Here is a 25,497-nt window from a genome sequence, read left to right on the forward strand (position 1 = left end):
CTTTTTTACCTACTTCCAGTTTGATATTTCATTTAACAATCCCTAGTTCATGCTTGAATATACAACAGCAAGGCCTCAGGGGGCAGAGCGCTGAGATCTCGTCTTCCGAGATCTCCATCTGCGCATGCGCCTCCCCCGGCAGCCATTTTCCCGGAGTCCACCGCATAGTAAACCATGTAAGTGCGGGGGCTCTGGGCTTTCACAAAATGTCGGCAGAGCCCCTGCACCACCGAACACCCCCTCATCTCATCCTGCAGCAACGCTCCACTCTTGCCTCCTCCAGCAGTGACCCCGCTTCACCGCAGCCACCAGCCCCGGTAAGCAATACGACGCATGGATTGTAAGAAGCACCACCTTTTTATAAAAAAAAAATAGGTTTTTTTTCCTATTTTTTGGGGGGGTGCGTCTTATAGACTGCAAAATACAGTAAGTTACATTAACATTTAAAAAAAAAATAAAGCTACTTCTGGAGTATACAGTTTTTACTGGTCAGAGTAACACATACAAAGTGAAGATGACACTGAACAGCCGTCTTTTCCAGCTTAAATGAACATTCTCGCAACATTACATTACTTCCAAGATTTGTGACAAGTCTTATAGATGTTTTCTACAGCGCCTTGCGTTTTCTCCCAGCTCCCGGCTTGTACACCGGCAGAGGTAGTTCCAACGTGCCCATTTTGTGCCCCTCGTCCACAGACAAGCTGGAGAACATTATTCTCTTGTTTATTCTCAGCCCCATGGCTTTAGCGATTTCAAGTATCCTAATGAAACACAAGGAAACCACATACATGGTGACATTCTGCATGCTGGAGAAAATCAGATAACTCATTTTTGTATTCCATTAAGTATTTAGCAATGCAAAGTCCTACATGTAGGTCTCACAAAGGAATGAGCGCAGAATGCATTAATGCAAATGTACTAATGGAAGCAAAGGTATACAGAATAAACCACTACTAAACATCTGCTTTAATCATACATACATGACTACCAATTGAAGGAATGTCATATCAGGGGTCATGATGGGTTTCAATAAAAAGGTAAATCCTCATTCTAATTTAGGGCATTGTATAGACTCATCAAGATCGGTACAGTATCAGTTCATCAAGCCAGAAGCATAAATTAATATCAAATCTGAATGAGTGGGTAAAACACAAATCAAGGGGGCGGTTTGCATTTCTATGTAGTCCAGTGACCACAAATGGTTAAGAGGATGTACAAGGGAAAATATTGCAAGCTCTTAAGAAGTTCCTTTGTAGGGGAAGCAATACAGTCAAAGATGCTTTGTTAGGAGGCACTAGCTATGTGACTAGTTACATGTGTGCTTATACACACACTCACACCTTCATACCTGTTCTCATTAAACTTTAGATCCCTCTGTAACAACGTCAAATCTACTTGAAAGTCAGAAATGTGCAATGCCAGGGCTAGGACATAGGATGCAATTTTACATTTCATTGTGGCAGATATGGAATTCTTTACACTAGAAAAGAAAGAGAAAGTCACGTCATACAATTTGACAGCCCAGGACATAATATTTTGCAAAATTTCTTCTGATTACAGAGGAATTCCATCACACATGACTTCATCAGTAGGTGAGGATGTCAAATCTACAGACACCCATCAGGACACACGCATGATCAGCGGATAAAATGCACGTGTCCTATACTAATGGATATGAAAAATGCACGACACCTGACCCACAGACGCCCAGTAAAGCATCTGGAGATGCAAAAGCGAGTGGAGCCAGAATACCAATGCAAATACTTTCTAAAAAGGCAGTTTTAAAAAGGAAAAAAAAAAAAAAAAAAGGACAATACATTTTGATGTTTTCAAAGTAATAGATAGATAGGAGCATATGCACAAATAATCTATTGCATAATAAACTTTGGTGTGCGCGAGGAAACCCATGTAAACACAGGGAGAGCATACAAACTTCATGCAAAAGTCGTCCTTTGTGGGATTTATGCCCAGCATCTCAGGGCTGTAAGGCTACTTTCACACTAGTGTCGTGCACTGCACCTCGCTATGCGTCGTTTTGAAGAAAAAATGCATCCTGCAAAAGTGCTTGCAGGATGCGTTTTTCCTCTATTGACTTGCATTAGCGACGCAGTGCGACGCATTGCCACACGTCGCAACCGTCGTGCGACGGTTGCGTCGGACCGTCGCCACCAAAAAACGTTGCATGTAAAGTTTTTGCTGCGTTGTCTGCAGCATTTCCGACCTCGCATGCGCGGCTGGAACTCCGCCCCCGCCTCCCCGCACCTCACAATGGGGCAGCGGATGCCTTGAAGAACAGCATCCGCTGCCCCCGTTGTGCGGCGCTTCCACACTATGCTTCGGTGCGCTGCAACGTCGCATAGTGACGTGCAGTGCACGACGCTAGTGTGAAAGTACCCTAAGGCAACAGTGCTAACCAGTGAGCTACCATATATATGGCACATATTGCGAAGGGGTTAATATTTAGTGTGACTTATCACCATTTGGATCAGAGGTGGTTCGCTTTTTTTCTTTTAACATGCTTTTTTTTTTTTTTTTTTTAAACTAGTAATCATTTTAACACCAGGGTTTTTTGACAAACACATTGGGACAATATAGCTTTTATGTTCTATAGCCTCTATATATCACTGTACATAAAGTGCAGCAAGTGTTACCAGTGAATGCATCCATGACACTGTTCTGATAGGATGCTCTGTAACCTTTATCTCTGTTCTCCTGACCTATCTTCTAACCAGATTTAAGATCTCATCTGGTGTTGAGCAAACATGCTCGGATAAGGCGTTATCAGTACATGCTCGTGTGCTAACCAAGTGTCTACGGTGTGCTCGAATTATATGTTTGAGTCCCTGCAGCTGCATGTCTCACGGCTGTTAGGCAGTCCCTGCATGTGTTGAGGCTATCAAACAGCTGCGAGACATGCAGGTATGGCGACGCAGACATATTATTTGAGAACACCGAAGACACTTGGTTAGCACCCAAGCATGCTCAGATAACTCCTTATCCAAGGGCGTTCGCTCATCACTAATCTCATCCACGCTGAACTCTGATGTGGTCATAAGTCAGCTTACACAATCGTTCAGGGGAAGATGGATAAAAGGTTATAGACCTCGGCCACTAGAAATAGTCAACGTACAGATACACCGATAACACACTGTAGTCTGCTATGTGCTGTAATGCAGAGGCTGTATTTTTGTTTATTTATTATGGTTCCTTATATAGCACCATTAACTCCACAGCGTTTTACAGACATCACCACTTAGGGAATCTAGATTTTGAGCCCCAATCAAAATGGGGTGTGGGAGGAAATCTGAGAACCCGGAGGAAACCTACTCAAAACACGGAGAACATACAAACTCCTTGCATATGTCGTCATTACTGTGATTTGAACCCAGGATCCCAGCGCTGCAAAGCAACTTTTGAAGTCAAACAGTACAAAATTTTTAATAGAACCCTACAGCAGAAATGACTGCCAAAAATAAGTGCATTTAAAGGGAACCTGTCAGCAGGGTTATGCATAGTAACCTACACACACTGTCAGGTCGGCAGAGTTACACTGATTAAAATGATACCTAGGTTGATGAAATCTGTCTTGTGGTTGTTTCTTAATCTTTAATTTTCAGTTTTGTGTAAGGCTGTGTGCCCACGTTGCATTTTTTATGTGTTTCTGCCACGTTTTTTGCAGCAGCGGAAACGCTAAAAACGCGTAAAAAACGCATTCCCATGCAATCCTATTGGATTCCGCAGTTGCTGTGCCCATGCTGAAAAAAGAATTAAAATAAAAAATATGGATATGCTTACCTTCAGATGGCCCCCGAAGTCCTCCCGCCTCTCAGCGGTGCACACGGCAGCTTCCGTTCCCAGGGATGCATTGCGCGAATCACCTGAGATGACGTCGCGGTCATGTGACCGCGACGTCACAAAGGTTCTTCGCGCAAAACATCCCTGGGAACGGAACGTACTGGGAGCACCGCTGAGGAGATCGGGGGCCGTCGGAAGGGGAGAATAACCATATTTTTAATTATTTTTAACATTCTATCTTTTACTATTAATGCTACATAGGCATCATCAATAGTAAAAAGTTGGTCACACTTGTCAAGGACTATGCTTGACAAGTGTGACCAACCTGTCAATCACTTTTCCAAGCGATGCTTCAAATCGCTTGAAAAACGCAAGCATTCTGCAAGCTAAAATGCTTGCAAAACGCTTGTGTTTTGCGGGAAAATGCATGCGAATTCTGCATGTGTTTTACCCGCGGCAGTTGCAGAAATGCTACGGACATTTCCGCAGCATTTCTGCAATGTGGGCACATAGCCTTAATGAGATTTTCATGCCCTAAGGCAGGGTTCATGTATGTGGTGCTCTGATTAGATATTCATAATGCAGACTGCTGACAGGTCACTGCTCCCTCACTGACCTGCCCCCTAGTTTGCATAATGAATACCATCACACACTGAATAAAAAAAAATACTTCTGCAGGCATAATCACATGGTTACTGTGCACCTTTTTTTCAGATTTATTTGAGTGAGTCATATAGTCTCTATAATGAGGCAGCAGAGTTACTCTGCACTCTGTCTGGCCTCTGTTCAGCGGAGTCCTTCTTTTCAGAGATACACAAAACTGTGTCTGAATGCACTTTTATGCAATCGTAAAAAAGCAGACACAGCCGGATCATGGGTCCTATGCCATCCACAGTGCCTCCATCTGCCTCATTATAGGGAATCTTCTGCCAGAGGTACCGTCGGAAACAGGTATTTCAGAGATTTACACGGAAACCCCGGTGTAAGCACTCAGTGCACTGGATAAATGTGCACCGAGCCTTACTGCAATCTTTGGAAGGCAGAAAAAAAAAAAATAAAAAACAGCGGGTGAAGAATCGTTTTTTTATGCCGTTCCTATAAGCGATTCCGCGACTATTCTTCGGGTCGGTGAAATTACAGCGATACCAGATTTATATCAGTTTTTTATATTTTGCGACTTTCACACACTAAAAACAGGATGTTTTGGATGCTTACCGTAAAATCTGTTTCTCGGAGCCTCCATTGGGGACACAGGAACCATGGGTGTACGCTGCTGCCACTAGGAGGCTGACACTATGCAGGTAAAAAAGTTAGCTCCTCCTCTGCAGTGTACACCCCGACAGGAAGTAGGATATTCAGTTAGTGAAAAAGCAGTAGGAGAAGCAATATAACATAACAGAGCTGTTCAACTTGGGAGGGTGCGGTGTCCCCCAATGAAGGCTCTGAGAAACAGATTTTACAGTAAGCAACCAAAAAATCCTGTTTTCTCTATCGCCTCATTGGGGGACACAGGAACCATGGGATGTCCCAAAGCAGTCCCTGGGGAGGGAACAGCTGTTAAATTGAGCGACCGAGAACTCTGGTGGCAGAACGGTCCTTTGGACAGAAGATCTGGCCTGTTTGGGAGCCTCCAGGAGGCGTCCGCGAGGAGATTGATGATCTCTGTGAACCAGAGCCTTCTGGGTCAATCCGATGCGATCAGAGTGACGGGCACCCCCTTCGTATTGATCTTCAACAGATTGGGAAGAAGGAGAGGAAACAGATAGGGAAGTACGAATTGAGACCCAGGAATGGCCGAAGTATCGGCGTCCACTACGAGAGGATCACAGGATCTGGAAATGAACTGTGGAGCCTTCCTAATCACTCGGAACAACATGAGATCCAGGTCCAGAGTTACCCAAAGGCAAATTTGATGGAAGACCTCCTGAAGCAGGGACCACTCTCCTGCCGCGAGGCCCTCGCGGCTGAGAGAAACAGCGGCCAAGTTGTCCACGCCGGGAAAATGCACTGCGGATATTGCCGGAACAGTCGCCTCTGCCTAGAGGAAGATCTTGGATACCTCCGCCATTGCCAAGTGACTCCGAGTCCCTCTCCCTGGTGATTGACGTATGCCACCGCCGTGGCAATGGACGTTTGGACTCTGACTGACAGACCTCAGAGAAGTCTTTCCCAGTGACGGAGGAACAGAAGGATGGCCCTTATCTCAAGGATGTTGATAGGCAGAGAGGACTCTTGCTCCGACCAACGCCCTATACACTGACGGATGGCGAAAAACCGCGCCCCAGGCGGGAAGCTTGTGTCCGTCGACACCACCTGCCAATGGGCGGGAAGCAAGGACTGGCCCTGAAGAAAGAGAGGGGATGACAGCCACCAGCTGAGACACTATTTGACTACAGAGAGCCGAATCGGACGATCCAAAGACAGCACAGACCTGTCCCACTGAAAAAGGATGGCCTGCTGAAGTGGTCTCGAATGGAATTGCGCAAAAGTGATCGCTTCTCACGCTGCTACCATTCGTCCCAGAACCTTCATTGCTGAACGGAAGGAAGGCAGACGAAGGCCTTGCAGAGAGCGAACTCCGTCCTGGAGAACTGCTTGCCTCTCCTCGCCGCGAGGCCCTGAGAAAAAAACTCTCAACTGACAGATGTCGAACAGCATGCCTAAGAAGACAAGGCACTAAATCAGGACAAGGCAAGACTTTGTTCTGTTGACCAGGCACCCGAAACGGGACAGGGAGTCGAGGACGATGGTCAGACTCTCCTGGGCCTGAGAAAAAAAACAGAGCCTTGATGAGAATGTCTTCGAGGTACGGAAAGAGCACTAGGCCCCTGAACCTCAAAATGGCCATTAATGTCGCCATGATCTTTGTGAAGACCCTGGTAACGGTCGCGAGACCGAATGGCAGAGCGACAAACTGGAAATGATTCTTCTGCACCACGAAACGCAGGAACCTCTGGAGTGCTGGGAAAATCAGAAACATGGAGATAGGCATCTTGATATCTATGGAGCACAGGAATTCCTGCAGTTCCATGGAAGCGATTACTGAACGGAGGGACTTCATCCTGAAATGCCGCAGGCGGACCCTTCTGTTCACTGACTTCAGATCAAGGATGGACCGAACCACACCCCAATTCTTCGGCACTACAAACAGGTTTGAATAGAAACCTGTGAAGCGTTCCCGCTATGAGACTGAAATGATAACCCCCGAACTAAGAGGGATGGACGCAAAGAAACCTGGGAACAGAGCAGGATCTTTTGGAGCGCGGGATTTGGAGAAGCGATCCTGGGGCCACGAAGCGACCCCTAACTTGTATCCTGAGGATACCACCTCCTTGACCTAGGCGTTCTCCGCCGAGGCAAGCCCAAACGTCCCTGAAAATTAGATGTCGCCAGCCCAACCTGGGAGAAACGCTGGGCTCTTGACACGAGTCGTACCGAGGAAGATCTGCCGGGTCTGGACCTGGTGGACCTACCATGGGAGTTTCGGGAACGCCCGGAAGGAGTGGACTTGAAGGAATCTTCCGTCGCCGCGAAAAGGCACAAAAGGACCAAACGGAGCAGAACTGCCTTTTCAGGGGAGGCTGGCGAGGGTTGGGCTGAAGAAGGAGGTAACTCGTGCCCCTCCGTGGCATCCTTAATAATTTGATCCAGCATGGATCCAAACAGACAGGCCCCCTGGAAGGGGAGGCTGGAAAGGGACTTCTGTGACGACAAGTCCGCCTGCCATGCCTTGAGTCAAATATTCTGCCAGATGGCCACCATATTGCTGGACGCCTGAGTTGCACAATACACGGCATCTAGGGAGGCAGATATCAAATATTTCCCTGCACAGGAAATCTGGTCCGCAAGGTCGGCTATTTCCCCCAGAGGTGTTCCGGCCAGGATGTCCTTACGAAGCTGTTTGGCACCTCTAGCTATGGCCCTTGAGACCAAGGTAGAGGCAGAGGCCAGGTACAATGCAGGAGCAGCCGCTTCAAAGGCTGACTTTGCCAGTGATTCTATAAATGTATTATTGGAATCCTTGAGGGATGCTGCATTAGAATGCGTGAGGACCGTGTGGATGGTCAGTCTGGAGACTGGCGGGTCCACTGCCAGGGAAGCAGTCCAGTTAGCGGTGAGCTCAGGGGAGAAGGGATATAGGATGCCGAGACGCTTCCCTCTCTGAAAGCGTCTGGTAGGGTTCACCCTTTCCCTGGCAAGTACCTCCACATATTCACTGTGTGGGGCAAAGACCTTGGAAGTTGGTTTTGACCGTCTAAAAGAAACCGCCTAATCTGCGGGTTCTGTAGAGGTATCTGTGATGCCTAAGGTCTGGTGACCGCAACAAGAAGACTCTGTACCATATCTTTCCTGTTAGAGGCCTGTACTGAATCCAAGTCTGAATCATCCTCTGAAAAACATGACCGAGGACGCCTCGCCTGACTAGGGAGAGGAGGATCTGGAAGAGGGATCTCGCCGTGTCAAACCGGAGGGCGAGATGGAGCGGGAAAAAGGACTTAGAATGGCGCTCCTGTCTGGATCTCTTGCAGCCTGTGTTGAAAAGGGGTCGGACGAAGAATCCTGTGACCCAATGGCAACTGCGGGAGCTGGAAGGGACAATCTGTCAAGCACGGACACCAGGGTCTGCGACACCCTGGTGAGGTCCGCCACAGACTGCGACAGAAAGGAAAACCGCCCAGGGATAGGGGTCTCGGGCTCACCCAGGGTAGGCAGGGACTCCTGGGCGTTGGGAACAGTGGAGATGCTGCAGCCCTGACAGAGGGAAGAGGACTAACCAAAAGGGAGCCTGCCATTTCCCAGAGAGAACACAAAGTGTCTGACAGGAGTAGAGGAGGAAGATGGAGCAGGAGGACGAGAACGCTCCCCTTTAGGATTAGGCATGGTAAGCAGACCTACTAAAGAATGCCAGGTTAGGGGAACAGGAGAGATGCAGAGAGGAGTGCCAGACTGCTAAGCAGCGCTACTGACAGCAGGTGTAGTGTCCTGTAGTCTGCTCCCAGGCTGTAGCTGCGACAGGCATCAGGGTACAGGTCCAGGGCACCAGCAGGAAGATGGAGGCGGGGAACCCGGCCGGTGAAGATGCACGCTGGTGGGAAAGGACCCGCTCTCAGAGGTTGGAAGGGGGGGGGGGCGGGAATAGCCACCGAGTCCGGAAGAGAACGCTCCCCAGCAAGATGGCGGCGATCCCAGGCCGATTGGGGCGGCTGGGAGTAGTGGGCGGAGCTAGCCGCCCTGCACAGGAATGGGTACAGAGAGTCGGGCAGGAGAAAAGCCCGCCCAGATGTTGAGAGGAAGGGGGGGGGGGGGGGGGGGGCGGAGCCAGCACTGTAACTAGGCCCGAGAAAAGCCGGGACCTAGATTTGCAGCAAGTGACCGCCAGAGCATGGGGGGGCGCGGAGGCCTCAAAACGACGCGGTGGGATACCCGGTGCCCCCACTACCATCGGAAAAGGCAGGGAAAGCTCCCAAAGCTAAAAACCTCTGTAAAAATTACAGAACGGATGGTTTAATGGGGGCCGCAGGTATGAAAGAAATAAAGGATCTTTCTTCTTATCTTCTTCCTGACTTCGCCAGAACCTGGGGAGAAAGAAAAGTACCTCCCCGTCCACCATGGATCAGACGTCCGAAATCCTGCGATGTGGGACGTCCTCATCTCCTCAGACCGACAGGCTCTGGTGGGCGAGTGGGTAGGGGGACAGAGGCAGGACCAGGTCCGGATCACCTGAACACGCTTCTGTGTTAGGGGCTGGGGTCCTACCGACTAGACGTATGAGGATACGGGGTGGTAGTAGACGCCGTACTCAGTCTCTTCGTGGGAGTACAGGAGTGACTGTTCACCCTGTATCCCTCCGTGGTACCTGAAAAGGAACGATGCACACTGAGGTAGATATGAGTCTAATGAAAGACCCGTGTCCACCTTCTACTGACACTAAGCTAAACTGAATATCCTACTTCCTGTCGGTGGGGTGTACACTGCAGAGGAGGAGCTAACTTTTTTATCTGCATAGTGTCAGCCTACTAGTGGCAGCAGCATACACCCATGGTTCCTGTGTCCCCCAATGAGGCGATAGAGAAAGACTTTTTTTTGCAAAAAAAAATAGTTTCTGCATCACCATATTTTGGGAGCTATAATTTTTCCATATTTTGGCCCACAGAGTCATGTGGGAGCTTGTTTTTTGCAGGACGAGCTGACGTTTTGATTGGTATTATTTTCCAGATTTTTGGGAAGCAGAATGAACAAAAACCAGCAATCCAAGATTTTTTTTTTGTCATTCCACTTGTGGTTAAATTGATAAGGCAGCTTTATTCTTCGTGTCAGTATGATTACAGCGATACCTCATTTATATAGTTATTTTTAGGTTTTGGTGCTTTTACACAAAAACTTTTATAGGAAAAAAAAAAATGTTTTTGCATCCCTTTATTCTGAGAGCTATAACTTATTTTTCCGCTGATGGAGCCGTATGACGGCTTGTTTTTTGAAGGACAAGATTACGTTTTCAGAGGTACCATTTTTATTTATAGTCATCTTTTTTATCACGTTTTATTTCACTTTTTGTTTGGCGGTATAATGAAGCATTCTTTTCTGCGCTTTTATTTTTTTATGGTTTTCACTAAATTGGTGGGACAGTTCCGTAGGTTGGGTCGTTCCAGATGCGTCAGTACCAAATATCTGTACCTTTGATTTTTTAATATATGAAAATATATATGAATATGAAAATATTACAGTAATTCATGGGTACAATATATTTAGATTTTTTATATATATATATATATATATATATATATATATATATATATATATATATATATATATATATATATATATATTTATTTACAATTTTTTTTAAAACTTCTTTATAACTTTTTTTTACTTTGTCTCACTATGGGACTTTCATTTTTTGCAGGTTGATCTCTTGTACAGCAAGAAGATGCAGCAGCATCCCTATGCTATGCAAATTGTCAGTTCTGCACTGACAGACTTGCAGCTCATGCTCTAAGCATGATCAAGCAACTTTCCTAGCTCTTGTGACACGAATGTCGTCATCGAGTCACCATGGCAATGACAGCAACGCCACGTGACGTTGCGGGGTCTCCGATCCAAGGGCAGAGGGGCTGTCATCCCTCTGTCTGCTTCCGAAATGCTGCGAACAAGTTCAGTGGCAGCATTTAGGGGGTTAAATTGCCAAGAGCGGTGCAGGACCACTCCTGGCACTTATTGCTGGGTGTAAGCTGTCAGAATCAGCTGACACTCGGTAGCGATCACGCACACACAGCCTGTCTGCGCGCAAAATCCCTGGGACACATTGATACATCCCAGGTCAATAAGAACAAGGTCACAGGGACGTATGGATACGTCCAAGGTGGGATAGGGCTTAATAGTTCCCTTAGGTGACTTGAAGCTGTGATAGTCTGATCACTTGGTAGTGCATCAGCATTGCTATGTATAGCAGAAATAACAATCTCCTATGAAAGTTGGCCACAGGGTGGCATTCACAAGAGGCTCATAAGGACAGGCACAGGGGTCATCGAGATCACATTACGGGCATGCCTGATTCACGGGCACATATTAAATGCTGCTGTCACACGGGCAGCAGGATTTCACAGGTCAATAGCTGTGGGCAGAGCTCAGATGCATCCGCGGCTGTGAGGGACACATAATGGCTGATGAAATCATGTGTAGGGAAAGATACAGGCTCAGCGTGTAAGCCTGCATTAAAGGCAAGGACATGAAAAGATGTAAATATACGTCAAAATTCATAAACTTGGTTAAAAAATGTTTTATTATAAATTCCATTTAAATCTTTAGACCAAAAAGAAAATTGTTGATTAAAAGGCACTGGCGACATGATACTTTCTATATAATAGGAATAATGACTGACCTTTCATTCTTAAATACTGTGACAGTAAAATTCTTCAGGAAGTTGCCAATCATAACATTTGGACATTCCAGAGTAACAAGTTCTAAACATAACAAAATAACGAGGTTATAGTCCATCATCTAATCTATGTCACAAATGTATTTGCACAAGAAAACCTCCTTGAAGACTGTATAAAGCAATTTGTTAAGTCCCTGAGGCTTATTTTTGCTTTTGGGAAGCAGCATATAAAAGGGTTATATATTTGTATACACCAAGTTTTACTTACCTTTTTAGTGGAGGAAGGATATCACAATTGAACTAACAACAGATGTTTGTTTTTAATAATGTTTTTGCATCGTTTATGCATGATCACAGTAAGAGCAATAACTATTTCTATGTGGAAATAACTTCATTAGCACTTGTTTTGTAGGACAACTGTACCAAGTTGGGGTACAACTTTTTTTTTGGATGGGATAAAAAAAACATGTAATATTGCCATTTTTTTTACTTGGCTGAAGGCTAAATATATATTTTTTTTATTACTTAAACACAAGTCGCCACATTTTTATACAATGAGTTTTATTTATTTTTTTAAATCAACTTCAGGTCTCGTCATTTGATTAGACTGGGATTCTCTCACTGCTTTAATAATACAATGTAAGGTCCCTGTATTGTACTCTAATACTACTGCTTGTCAGCGTTTTACTGACAGCCATTCTATTAGGCCCAGCCACATGCTGGGCTACACAGGCTGGGTAACACAGGAGTACCAGCATGGCAGGGACGGGGGCCTTCAGCAGGCCCATGGCTGCCTAGGTCATCCATGAGCATGGCAACCCATCAGCAACCTGTCATCGTGCTAGCTCTGGTCGCTGCTGTTAACACAAGTGCTGGATGTATAACATATGGTACATGGAGTGTGAAGAAGCCAAGACAAAAAACATGCCCATTTTCCCATACTAAACATAAAACAACTCATTATACTAGCTAAACAAACTAATCAGTGGAAAAAAATCCTATTGTGGACTGAAACCACTAAGCTTATGCTGCCTGCACTGCAATCTCTAATATATAATGGAGGTTGTTAACAGAAACTTTCTTGTTCATTGATATATTTAAAGTGTGGTGGTCTTGGCGCGTACACATAGCAATGGTAAGCAAATGAAAGCACTCTGTCACACTATGCACCTATTAGATTTCAATGGAAGAATTTGAAAATCACTGGCGTTATACTTGAACAGATTGTGTTTTGTTAGGTACTCAATAAGCATTGTGTGACTTGCAGTTTCTGAAACATTGGGTATTACTTCTATTTATTTAGTGAACTGATTATTTCAATGCCTGGACTCACCAAGAGTCTCCGGACCCCAACTTAAAACCTCATATATGCCCAGGAGGCTGTAAACTCAGGATATGAGAAACATGACTAACTGAACCTGGTGTTACAATGAATATTTAATGATTTTGACCTTATGCCACACCAGTTTTAAATGGATTTTATATGAATTATTATTTCAATAAAATACTGCCAGTTCATAATGCAGTTGTATTTTTGACTCACATTTTTGGACATAGGATAGATATCCGGACATAATGATGCCGGGGTCTTACCAGTGATTCTAGTCCATGGCAAAATATGGTAACATTAAAATAAGCACAAAATGAGTGTGTTATATTTCTAAATCTGAGACTGATGCAGCCATACAAAGATCAGAGCAGCTTTCCATAAACGCTGTGCCTCCCTAATAATTAGGGGGCACCTTACAGTGTGAAAAGCACTGACAAAGCAGATAAATGCTCAGAGGTTATAATGTTTAAGAGAAAATATGGAACACTGAGATAAAGGACATATATTCGGCAAATACATTTACAACAATGCTTACCCTTCCGTTTGATAATTTTATTATTAATGAGTTTTGTTAGAGTGTCCAAATACCACAAAGCACGGGCTTTACGATCAACGTCTTGAGAATATTTAAGCTCCCCAAGTTCTTGAAGTACATATGCACCATGTCTACAAGGAAAAGACAGGTACAAGTTATCATCACACCTCAAAACATTCGTTAGTCAATGGGTTGTGCTGAAATCACAGGTTAGATCACAACTTTTGGGTGGATTATCTCACCAGGAGTGAGTAATTCTGTTGTGCTGAACCACCTAATCAACAAGCACTACTGACAATGGAGCTATACATAGGTTTAAAGATTTAGGGAAACTTGCCAAAAACATGCACATTAACCCATTCTCAATGAACTTATGTTAAAATGTTTTTCTCTAAAAGATGGGCCATAACAATTGATCAAGAACATTCCAATCTTTTTGGTGGGTCATCGATACATACACTTTTCGGTCTGAATGGATTTCTGTACACATAATGATAAATCAGTTGCAGTCACTACTAGGGATGGGTGGACCTGTGGATGTTCGGGTCTGTCAGGTTCGGCCAAAGTTTAAAAAGAAAACGTTTGGTTCAGGTACAAGAATGGTACCCGAACTAGACCCTGGAACCCATTCAAATGAATGGGGGCCCCGAACATCCGGCGGTTACCACACTTTTAGGCTATGTGCACACGTCAGGATTTCTATGCATTTTTGACGCGTTTTTTGTGCGGGTTTTTTTTGCCTTTTTTTCCAATGCATTAAATAGCGGGAAAAACGCGAAAAATCCGCAAAATTAATGAACATGCTGCTTTTTTACCACGATGCGTTTTTTCCACAGAAAAAAACGCATCATGTGCACAAAAATTGCAGAATGCATTCTAAATGAAAGGATGCATACGTCTGCGTTTTTAATGCGTTTTTATAGCGAAAAAACCTGAATGTGTGCACATACCCTAATTGTTTGACAGAGCGGGAAACACCGGCTCTGATCGGCAGGAACCTTATTGACGTTACCAATGGTCACAGTGCTGCAGTTCCCACGCTGTCACAAGAAGAGACTGTGTGTGAGCCAGCAAGCGGTGACCAGGTTGCCGCCGGTCAGGCGTCAGAAGATGAGTACTACTCTCATCAACACACACCTGGTGTTGCTGATAAAGAGAGTAGGCGACGCTGATGAGATTATTCTGCCAGCGCCTGTGTATAGCAATAAATATGTCAGTCTGATATAAAATTAGTGCAATACAGCTTAATGTATATGTATTTAGCTAATAAATAAAAATAGTGTAGAGTCCCCTTTATTTTTAATACCTAGCTGAGGAAAAGCAGACAGCTGGGGGCTGGTGTTATTATTCTTGGAAGGGGGTAATAAACATGGAGCTTCCCAGGTTATTAAAGGGAACCTGCCCCCCCGCCAGGCGTTTGTAACTAAAAGAACCACCTTGTGCTGCACTAATGCTGCATTCTGACAAGGTGGCTCTTTTAGTTCAGGTCCCTGGCACTGCTGAAAGAATCGTTTTTGAAATTTGTCCCTCATACCGTGAAATCACCATGGGGGCAGGTCTTTCCCCCTTAATCCAGACGCACCACAGCCGTCACTGATGGCCTCTGCGTGCCGGGCGCCGCCTCCTCTTCCTTCATTAGCGTCCACGGCGCCTGCGATGTAAGTTCGAAGGGCAGCATAACTGCGCATGCCAGAAAAAAAAAAAATGCGCAGGCACCGAGGACGCTAATGAAGGAAGAGGAGGCGGCGCGCAAAGGCCATGATTGACGACTGTGGTGCGTCTGGATTAGGGGGGAAAGACCTGCCCCCGCGGCGATTTCAGCAATGCCAGGGACCTGAACTAAAAGAGTCACCTTGTTAGAATGCAGCATTAGTGCTGCACAAGGTGGCTCTTTTAGTTACAAATGCCAGGGGGGGGGGGGGGGGGTGACAGGTTCCCTTTAATATCAACTTACAGTCAGCTTAGCCCTTACTGGTTATTAAAAATGGGGACCCCATCCCCAAAAAAGTGATATAGGGCCCCCCTATTGTTAATGACCAGCAAAGGTTAGACAACTGCGGGCTGATCTTAATATACTGTGACGGGGTCATGGATATTTGCCCCTTCCTAGACTAATAAAATCAGCAAAGGAGCCTGGCCTTGGCTCTTACCACTTGCCTTGGTGCGTTGGCAAGCAGGGTAATAGTTATGGGGTTATGTCAGTTGTTTTATGTCCGCTGACATCAAGCCCAGGGGTTAGTAATGGAAGAGGTGTCTATAAGACACCCCAATTACTAACCTCGTAGTCCTTTAATCCCTTCATGACTGGAGGTATTTTCGGTTTTGCGTTTTCGTTTTTTGCTCCCCCTTCCTCTCAGAGCCACAACTTTTTTATTTTTCCGTCAATATGGCCATGTGAGGGCTTGTTTTTTTGCGGGACGAGTTGTACTTTTGAACAACACCATTGGTTTTACCATGTTGTGTACTAGAAAGCTGGAAAAAAATTCCAAGTGCGGTGAAATAGCAAAAAAGTGCAATCCCACACTTGTTTTTTGTTTGGCTTTTTTACCAGGTTCACTAAATGCTAAAACTGACCTGCCATTATGATTCTCCAGGTCATTACGTGTTCATAGACACCAAACATGTCTAGATTCTTTTTTTTATAAGTGGTGAAAAAAAAATCCAAACTTTGTTAAAAAATAAAATTGCGCCCTTTTCCAATACCTACAGCGTCTCCATTTTTCGTGATCTCGGGTTGGGTGAGGGCTTATTTTTTGCGTGCCGAGCTGACGTTTTTTTAATTATACCATTTTGGTGCAGATACTTTCTTTTTATCAGCCATTATTGCATTTTAATGCAATGTCACTGCGACAAAAAAAACCCGTAATTCTGGCGTTTTTACTTTTTTCCTCGCTACGCCGTTTAGCGATCAGGTTAATCCTTTTTTTATTGATAGATCGGTCAATTCTGAAAGTGGTGATACCAAATATGTATATGTTTGATTTTTTATTTTCTTTCATTTTGAATGGGGCGAAAGGGGGTGATTTGAACTTTTATATTTTTAAAAACATTTTTTTTTTTTTTTAACTTTTGGCACGGTTCAATAGTCTAGACTATAAAAGACTAGAAGCTGCCACAACCGGTTCAGCTCTGGAACATACAGGCAATGATCAGATCGCCTCTATGTAGTAGAATTACTCCCTTGCTATGAGCGCCGACCACCGGGTGGCACTCACAGCAAGCCAGCAGTGACAACTATAGAGGTCTCCAGGAGACCTCTGGTTGTCATGCCAACGAACCGGTGACCCGCGATCACGTCACAGGGGTCACCGATGGGCAGATTTCAGGCCTGATGGCCGGAAGCGTGCGCTAAATGCCGCTCTCAGCCTTTGACAGCGGCATTTAATGGGTTAACAGCTGTCACATTACTGATGTCACCGCTCAGCAATGCAACCAGATGAAACAGTTGAGGTTCGTCATGGGACTTCAGCAATATGAATTAACGGCGGACAGGCAATTACTTTGATTTTTGAGGGAGTGTTTTATTCAATTAAAGGACTTTTTTGTGTGTGTGTTTTTACTTACTGGCTTAATAATGGGGGTGTCTGATAGTAGTAATGGGCTTGATGTCAGCTGACATTACAAAGCTGATATAAACCCCAAAATATTAACACTTTTGCCAACGCACCAGGGCAAGCAGGAAGAGCTGGGCAAAACGCCAGAATTGAGGCATCTAAAGGATGCGCCTTTTATGGGGCAGCTGCGTGTTGCTATTTTTAGGCTGGGGAGGGCCAAATATCCTTGGGCATTCCCAGCATGAAAATATCAGCTCCCAGCTCTCTGCTTTAGCTTGGCTGGCAATCAAAAATTAGGGGGTCCCCATGCCTTTTTTTTAGATCTAAATAATGTAAAAGAAACTGCATGGGGCTGCACAATTTTTGATAATCAGCCAAGTTAAAGCTGTCAGCAGAGGACTGCAGTCTGCAGTTGTCAATTTTACTTGCGCTTGTTATCAAAAATAGAGGGGAACCCCCCCCCCCCGCCTTTTTATTTTTAACAGTGCGCCGGCCACTCACAGGCATGCAAATACTTGACATGGCCAGATGTGCCCACACAGGAAAAGCTGGTTGACTGGTTGTGCTGCAGCCTGCCTTTCAACAAACTTTGTTCGGGATGCCGAACCCGAATAGTAACATGGACTTCCAGGAGAAGTCAGTGTTCGGGTTTGCACATTACTTACCTACAAACTTTACATGTATCTAAATAAATGAAATCTATTCCTTCTTTGCATGCATATGATACATGTACTAATGTAGTAATAGTGTCCTACTTTATCACCAAAAATACATTAACAAGTTGGCTTACTGTTTCTTCTCTATCCTCTCCTGGAGCTCCTCGGGTGTCATATTCTTAAAAGCAGCAGAAACGTTTTCCAGGGATTCATACTCCACAGGAGAAATTACTTATCAGAAGTTAAGAACTAGTATCTACGGGTAGTTCTGGGATATCGCATTTAAACTACTCATCCAGTTATATACATCTATGCATAAAATGATGATATATATATTTAGGAGATATTTTATTCAGTAACATACTGTGCACCCTACTGTGAATTACAGTGCCCTCCTCACTGGTGGATCAATAGACCTTTAACCCCTTCATGACCCAGCCTATTTTGACCTTAATGACCTGGCCGTTTTTTGCAATTCTAACCAGTGTCCCTTTTCTCTGTATGAGGTAATAACTCAGGAACGCTTCAACGGATGCTAGCGATTCTGAGAAAGTTTTTTCGTGACATATTGGGCTTCATGTTAGTGGTAAATTTAGATCGATAATTTTTGCATTTATTTTGGAAAAAAATGGAAATTTGGTGAAAATTTCACCATTTTCGAATTATTTATTTTTATTCTGTTAAAACAATAGAGTTATGCAACACAAAATAGTTAATAAATATGATTTCCCACGTCTACTTTACATCAGTACAATTTTGGAAACAATTTTTTTTTTGTTAGGACGTTATAAGGGTTAAAAGTTGACCAGCAATTTGTCATTTTTACAACAAAATTTACAAAACCATTTTTTTTTAAGGGACCAACTCACATTTGAAGTCAGTTTGAGGGTTCTATATGGCAGAAAATACCCAAGTGTGACACCATTCTAAAAACTGCACCCCTCAAGGTGCCCAAAACTACATTCAAGAAGTTTATTAACCCTTCAGGGTGTTTCACAGCAGCAGAAGCAACATGGAAGGAAAAAATGAACATTTAAGTTTTTAGTCACAAAAATTATCTTTTAGCAACATGTCTTTTTATTTTCCCAAGGGTAAAAGGAGAAACTGGACCACGAAAGTTGTGGTCCAATTTGTCCTGAGTATGACGATACCCCATATGTGGGGGGGACCACTGGGCGCACGGCAGGGCTCGGAAGGGAAGGAGCGCCAAAGGAACTTATCTAAATGCATAGTGAGCACTTTAAACCCTCAGGTGCTTCACAAATTGATCCATAAAAATGAAAAAGTACTTTTTTCGCAAAAATTTTCTTTTAGCCTCAATTTTTTCATTTTCACATGAGCAACAGGATAAAATGGATCCTAAAATTAGTTGGGCAATTTCTCCTGAGTACGCCGATACCTCATATGTGGTCATAAACCACTGTTTGGGTGCACGGCAAGACTCGGAAGGGAAGGAGCACCATTTGACTTTTTGAATGGAAAATTAGCTCCAATCGTTAGCGGACACCATGTCGCATTTGGAGAGCCCCTGTGTGCCTAAACATTATTTGAGCTCCCCCACAAGTGACCCTATTTTGGAAACTAGACCCCCCAGGGAACTTAGTTTTAGCCCACAATTTTTTATTTTCACAAGGGTAACAGGAGAAATTGGACCCCAAAAGTTGTTGTCCAGTTTGTCCTGAGTACGCTGATACTCCATATGTGGGGTAAACCACTGTTTGGGCGCACGTCAGGGCTCGGAAGGGAAGTAGTGACGTTTCGAAATGCAGACTTTGATGGAATGGTCTGCGGGCGTCACGTTGCGTTTGCAGAGCCCCTGATGTGCCTAAACAATAGAAACCCCCCACAAGTGACCCCATTTTGGAAACTAGACCCCCCCAAGGAACTTATCTAGATGTCTGATGAGCACTTTGAACCCCCAAGTGCTTCACAGAATTTTATAACGCAGAGCCGTGACCGCGGGGACAGCGGAGGACAGGACGGAGGGGGAGAGGAGGGCAGCAAAGGACAGGACGAAGGGGAGGAAAGACTGACGGCGGCAGATCACGGTCTCCAGCCGTGTTCGATGATATTGCAGCATCGGCCATGGCTGGATTGCGATATTTCACCAAGTTTCATTGGTGAAATATTACAATCGCTCTGATTGAAAGTGAAACAGTCACTTTCAACAGCCAATCAGAGTGATCATAGCCACGGGGGGGGGGGGGGGCAAAGCAGCAAGGTTGGCAGCTGGGGCAACGATTCCAGCAATGTGTCACTGGCTAGGCTGTGTATTGCTGTTTCAATAAAATCAGTGTTTTATTAGCAGGAGATTACAGGACTGTCTCCTCCCTCTTAGTCAACCTGATCTGTGCAATCCTACTCTCACAACTGATTAGCAGCTTTTTTTCAATTTAGATTGTACACAGAAAGTTGCTAGTTAGTTGTGGGGGTTGTGTTACACAAGGCTCAGCATTCTGAGTACTGCTAGATGTGCAGCAGAGAAAACAGTGATTGTATAAAAACAACAGTATGCAAATCAGCAAGTGACATATCGCTAGACTCCGGGTCTCAACCTCTACATCAAAACCTCATAAGAAAATCCCTTTAAAGATTAGTCCATTTTTTATGGGGTTTTTTTCATTTCCGCTTTCCAAGAGTTTGTGGGTTTTTTTTTTTTTTATTATGTCACCCACCATGTAACAAAAAGACTATTTTTTTTTTTTTTTTTTTAAATACATGTATGACAAACATGACATATGGCATAACTCATCACCAGCCTCACATTATTAAGTTGAAGGATACGTTGATCAAATTCATATACGTTTTCTTTTTTGTCAGCATGAGCATTGCATGGAGGTAAAAATAGTGAATAGGACTCTTCCTCTTTCCTCTCCACAACTTCCTGTACCAGTTCTGTAAGAATGACAGCGAACAATTATATTAGAGATTATACACATTATTATATTACACCATTATATTAGAGATTAAAGGGGTATTCCCATCTCCAAGATCCTATCCTAACTTGTAGTAGATGTAATAATATTAGATCAGATCAGGTGTCCTGTGTGGGGAAAGTTGCGGGCTCAGCGCCGGAGTCCGCATCAAAGGCAAGGACAAGACCTTTGACGTACCTAAACGTCAAAGGTCATGAAGGGGTTAAACAGCCACACTAATACATTATCTCAACGTTTACAGAAAGCTGCTATAAGCTATGAAAAGTATTAGGTCAGTAAAGGCAAAGATATGACCAGACAAGTGTGCATCTCTCTTCACTTTCACAGAAGTTACAGAAACAGTTGAGAAAACTGAGTGTTCTATAAAGGTCTAACTGGAAAGTTACATAATGACTGGTTATGGTATAGATCAGGTACTTGCCCGTTCCCTTGGCTTCAATAATGTCTTCAGCTGCCTTTGTCATTTCTTTACTTAGAATTTCACTGCCGACTTGGTTCAGCTTTCGTGAAGATAAGGCACGTTTCTGCTTGTTAGTTCCAAAGGCCTCAATCAGAGCATCAACCTATTCAATAAAGAAATATGAATGTAGTATTGATATGGGGGGTACATATTTTCATTGCAACCTCATGAGAATATATACTGCTTTTCAGTGTCTGTGTTAAGACAAACGCTTTTAACACCTCCGATCCGCAGCCAATTTTCATTTCTACGATTGCATCAAGGGAGGACAGACAGAAGATAAGCCCTGAAAGGCAGTGACCGTATCTTATATCGGCCAAACCTGGTGACAGGTTCGCTTTAACACATGGGTAAGTGAAAAAGGTGGAAGCACACCTGAAGTCTTCAGATGGGTGTAGATATTAACTTTAGACGTATGCATGCCAATAGCAGCACATATGTAGAGATAAACTGAGCATCTACCATGTATGTGCAGTAGATGCCCATATACCAGTGACTGATGATGTAACTAACAGAGATCTGCTGTGACACAGAGTGCCTTAGCGTGGGCTCTCTGTACACATAACTGCACTTTATCATTTAATCTGGAAAAGGCACAACATCTCAGAAAGCCCCACACTATGTGGCGACGACCCCACCAAGCCACCACTCGCTGCACTTTGGTTTGGGGGGTGAGAGGGTGTAATTTACATATTCCTCATAGACATAAAAAGGTCTGTTGGCTGTCAATAAGGGTTTAGGTGCGAACTAAAAACACAATTTTCAGGCACACCTATAACATTCCGAAAATTTTAACCACCTACTCCACAGATCCTCAGAACTCGATCCCTTCTCTCAACATTATCCCCTTAAAGCGATGCACTTAATGCACAGGTACAGCGTGGTCCCTGACTCATATGCTTTATGTACACTACACTATAATTATAAAAGATGGCTGGGCCATTGTAGATATCAAGCACTTTCACCTCCTGAGTGACCCATCTCCAGACTGTAAACTTTCATGAGCAGTGCCCACATGTTATATTGTTGATTCGTTTACTACTCTGTAACGTCTAATTTTATTTGTACTCTGAATTGTGAAGTGCTGCAGAATGTGTGGGCGCTATGTAAAGATTATCATCATTGCCAGCGTATAGGTTGCAGAAGTAAAATTTCTACCAGCTCCTGGTGGTACAAATGAAGACGGTCAACAGTCCTATGTGAATAGGGTCTAGCAGGGTCCTATGGTGGCAAAGTCAATCCATAGGAGCCTTTAGAAATGCAGCTAAAAGTACAGGCATGCAGGGAGTAGATAAAAGAGCAGGATTTGGCAAGATGCACAGAGATAAGCGAAGGCATTGAGGTGTCTTCAGAACAGGTGTACATCAACATCTGAGACGCTAGTAAACCACAGGTGCCATTCAGGATTTAATCTTTGTGTACGGACCCACACCACTACTGAAACAGTGGCCCCTGCTCGGGCTCTAGAAATAAGGCCACACTGCCTTTTCAGCACTTTCTCTGCTTTGAGTTTGGATCTTCTTGATCAGCAAGTTATGGCAAGTCCAAGACATATACAGCAGCATAGTAAGTACAGCAATATTTATTTTCTGATATTATAAGATATAGAATAGGAAAACTTTCTCAGCGCTGAGTGCAACAATTGAATGTACCTTTTCTCGGTACGTTCTGTTCGGCTGGTCTGGGGTATCTTGAACTTGATCATCTGCCAACCCTACAAAAAACAAATAAAATAAATCACAAAAACAACAAAATATTAGGTGACAAACTATGCACCCACTACTTTTTCAATCAAATTGTTATCCATAAGCCAAAAATTGTGCTCAAAAAGGTTCTTAGAGTTAACTTATCCATGGGCGTTCTTGTGTGCAGTACCACATGATAATCTACACCTTCACACAGTATATCCACACAAAATGTTATTCAGGAGCACCTCCATTGTACCTGTACAGATGGGCTTTACACGGTGTGTCCTCTTTAATATAATCACCCAAAACTGCATTGAAGGTGAGACCTTCTAGGTGGATGGACTCAAAGCTTGCATCTGCCTGCAAAGTCACCAAGCTTTTGGCAGTCTCTAATCACTGCTTTATTGGGAGCAAGATGAATGTTTGGGTCTAGATGAAAGTGTCAAGTGACCCAGAACAATACCACCTTCTGCAAAGATGAGAGAGTTTAGTTTACCAGTATTTTACTTACCAGTAGCGTTTTTCTCCAGTATTGGCTGCATACTAAACCGCTCGGCATCGTACACTTCCATCTTCCCAGTTTCTTTATTTAGTACTCCAACAAAATATCTGAAATATAATCATATTCTAATCATCAAGACCCACAGTGTAAATACAGAAAAGTCTGCAGCAAAAAGAAAAACCTATTCATGAAGTTAGATTACCTTGTTACAGTGAAAATTAGGCCGCTGCAAAGTGGTTTCTTTTATTTCACTGGTTTATATAGCGCCAATATCATTTACAGCCCTTCATAGTTTTCCATTCATACCATATGTCATAGCCAGCTCTCTGTAAGACTGACGCATGCGCACGGCTCTCTTTCATACAAGTCATTGTGTCACTGAAGCTGGGTGCACGCTTCCTGACTTCACAGGCACACTGTGCATGTCCTGAAGCAAAGAACAAGCTGCTTCTTCAGCTCCTCCATTGACATCAGGCTTCTTCTCCGCTTCCGATCATGCTCAGTGCGCCTCTGAAGCTGTAATACGTACACCTGGCTGTAGAGGCGCAATAACTTGTATGAAAAAGTTGAACGCATGACCAAGTTTTGCAGAGACTAGTCTCAGGAAACAGTCAAGCAAAAAAGGCAGCACACTGCAGCGCTAACACATGAAAAAATGAAACACAGAAATTGAACTGCATTACTGCACTATGTTTGGATGTGACGGTCAGTTTTTTCAAATGTATTGTCTAGCCTTCTGACTGAGCACTCCGCCTCCTAGTCACGTGTCTTAATTGCAGCAGGTCCAGTGCCCCTCCACAGAGAAGGAGAATGTTAGTCTCATGAGAGGTTTTCATAGGTGCCCATTCACATGGAGATGTTTATTCTCAGCGAGGAAGGATAGCGCAGGACCTGGTATAAGAGAGATGCCGTAAAGTGGCTACCAGGTACACATAAAATTGGCCTTTTTTATGCGCTAAACGCTCTCATTTTTCATATTTTTAGTGCAGTAATGCAGTTCAATTTCTGTGTTTCATTTTTTCATGTGTTAGCGCTGCAGTGTGCTGCCTTTTTTGCTTGACTGTATAGGAGTTGGTGACTCTAAGGTTCAGCACCTGTTCACACTTGATCTATGTTTGGATGTGACGGTCAGTTTTTTCAAATGTAGTCTCAGGAAACAAACATCCCATCAACTAGTCAAAAGGTAACTTGCATATGATAAATGGCCTTTAGAAATACATTTTCTAAAAGGTCTATGTGTGTGAAACATAAAAGGACTGCTAGGCAGGGAATTTATACAGGAATATACAAATGCTGGTGGTTTGAAGGGCATGGGGGACCTGCAGATTTCATGTCAACATAAATGTAGCTTAAAGGCAATATTGCCTTTCGCTGGCGTGTACTCCGGAGGACAGAGAATGAACTTCAATCCAAAATTGCGGCCAGCATGCAGCCAGCGGGTAAGGAAAGGGTGAATCAAACACCCGAAAACCCCGCCCATATGATGCAAAAATGGTCCCGCCAAATTCAGGTGACAGGTTCCCTTTAATTACAGCAGGATCCTACCTACTCATAAATACAGTTTTTTCTGAGAAAGGTATCCACATTTACCCAGGAATTCAGACTTCAGCCTAAGAGAGGTATTCACCCTAGATACAAAGTCCTAGAAGCGTGAGATGACCTTGTCGTTTGTTGCTGGGCATGCATGAATTTGCCAAGTTATGTGCTAAGCGTCTCAAGCTTTTCTTATTATCCAGAGCAGTATTGCTATTCATATATTCCATGTATACATGCTTTAGCACGATAGAGAGCAACTTCTTTTGTATATAAATTGGATGTGTGCTTAGGATCATTGTCTTGATGGAAATCTTCAGCCCCTGCCTACTTTGGTTTTACCATGTGGCAACATTACATTCTCCAGTATATCCTTGTACATGGTAGTATTTATAGTTTCATCAATGCAGAGGGCCAATGGCAGATGCAGAAAAGCAGCTCCAAACCATGACATTACCATCACCATGTTTCACTGTAGGTGTTTGTTATCTTACATCAATACATTTTCCAAATAGGCGGTATATATAGTGCTTGCCATCACTACCAAACAGATTGAACTTGGATTCATCAGACCACAACACCTTAGACCAATCTGACTCTTTCCATTGGCTGTGTTCTTTGGCAATCTCAAG

At 43.9% G+C, this 25,497-nt stretch overlaps 1 protein-coding gene across 1 annotated transcript in view; it reads right to left on the bottom strand.

Annotated features, from left to right (window-relative positions):
• Nucleotides 1–464: 464 nt before the first annotated feature.
• The window catches only part of POLR1E (RNA polymerase I subunit E), a 41,049-nt gene continuing 16,016 nt past the window's right edge, over nt 465–25,497 (bottom strand). The window contains exons 4-12 of the mRNA XM_077251535.1: nt 23,342–23,439; nt 22,795–22,856; nt 21,104–21,245; nt 20,531–20,641; nt 17,881–17,977; nt 13,537–13,667; nt 11,675–11,756; nt 1,349–1,480; nt 465–761 (exon numbers count right to left, since the gene is read on the bottom strand). Of these exons, the coding sequence (XP_077107650.1) occupies nt 608–761; nt 1,349–1,480; nt 11,675–11,756; nt 13,537–13,667; nt 17,881–17,977; nt 20,531–20,641; nt 21,104–21,245; nt 22,795–22,856; nt 23,342–23,439 (1,009 nt within the window). The 3' untranslated portion in view covers nt 465–607. The remainder of the gene's footprint in view (nt 762–1,348; nt 1,481–11,674; nt 11,757–13,536; nt 13,668–17,880; nt 17,978–20,530; nt 20,642–21,103; nt 21,246–22,794; nt 22,857–23,341; nt 23,440–25,497) is intronic.

Source organism: Ranitomeya variabilis, chromosome 1 (genome assembly GCF_051348905.1).
Source record: "Ranitomeya variabilis isolate aRanVar5 chromosome 1, aRanVar5.hap1, whole genome shotgun sequence".
Taxonomy (NCBI): domain Eukaryota; kingdom Metazoa; phylum Chordata; class Amphibia; order Anura; family Dendrobatidae; genus Ranitomeya; species Ranitomeya variabilis.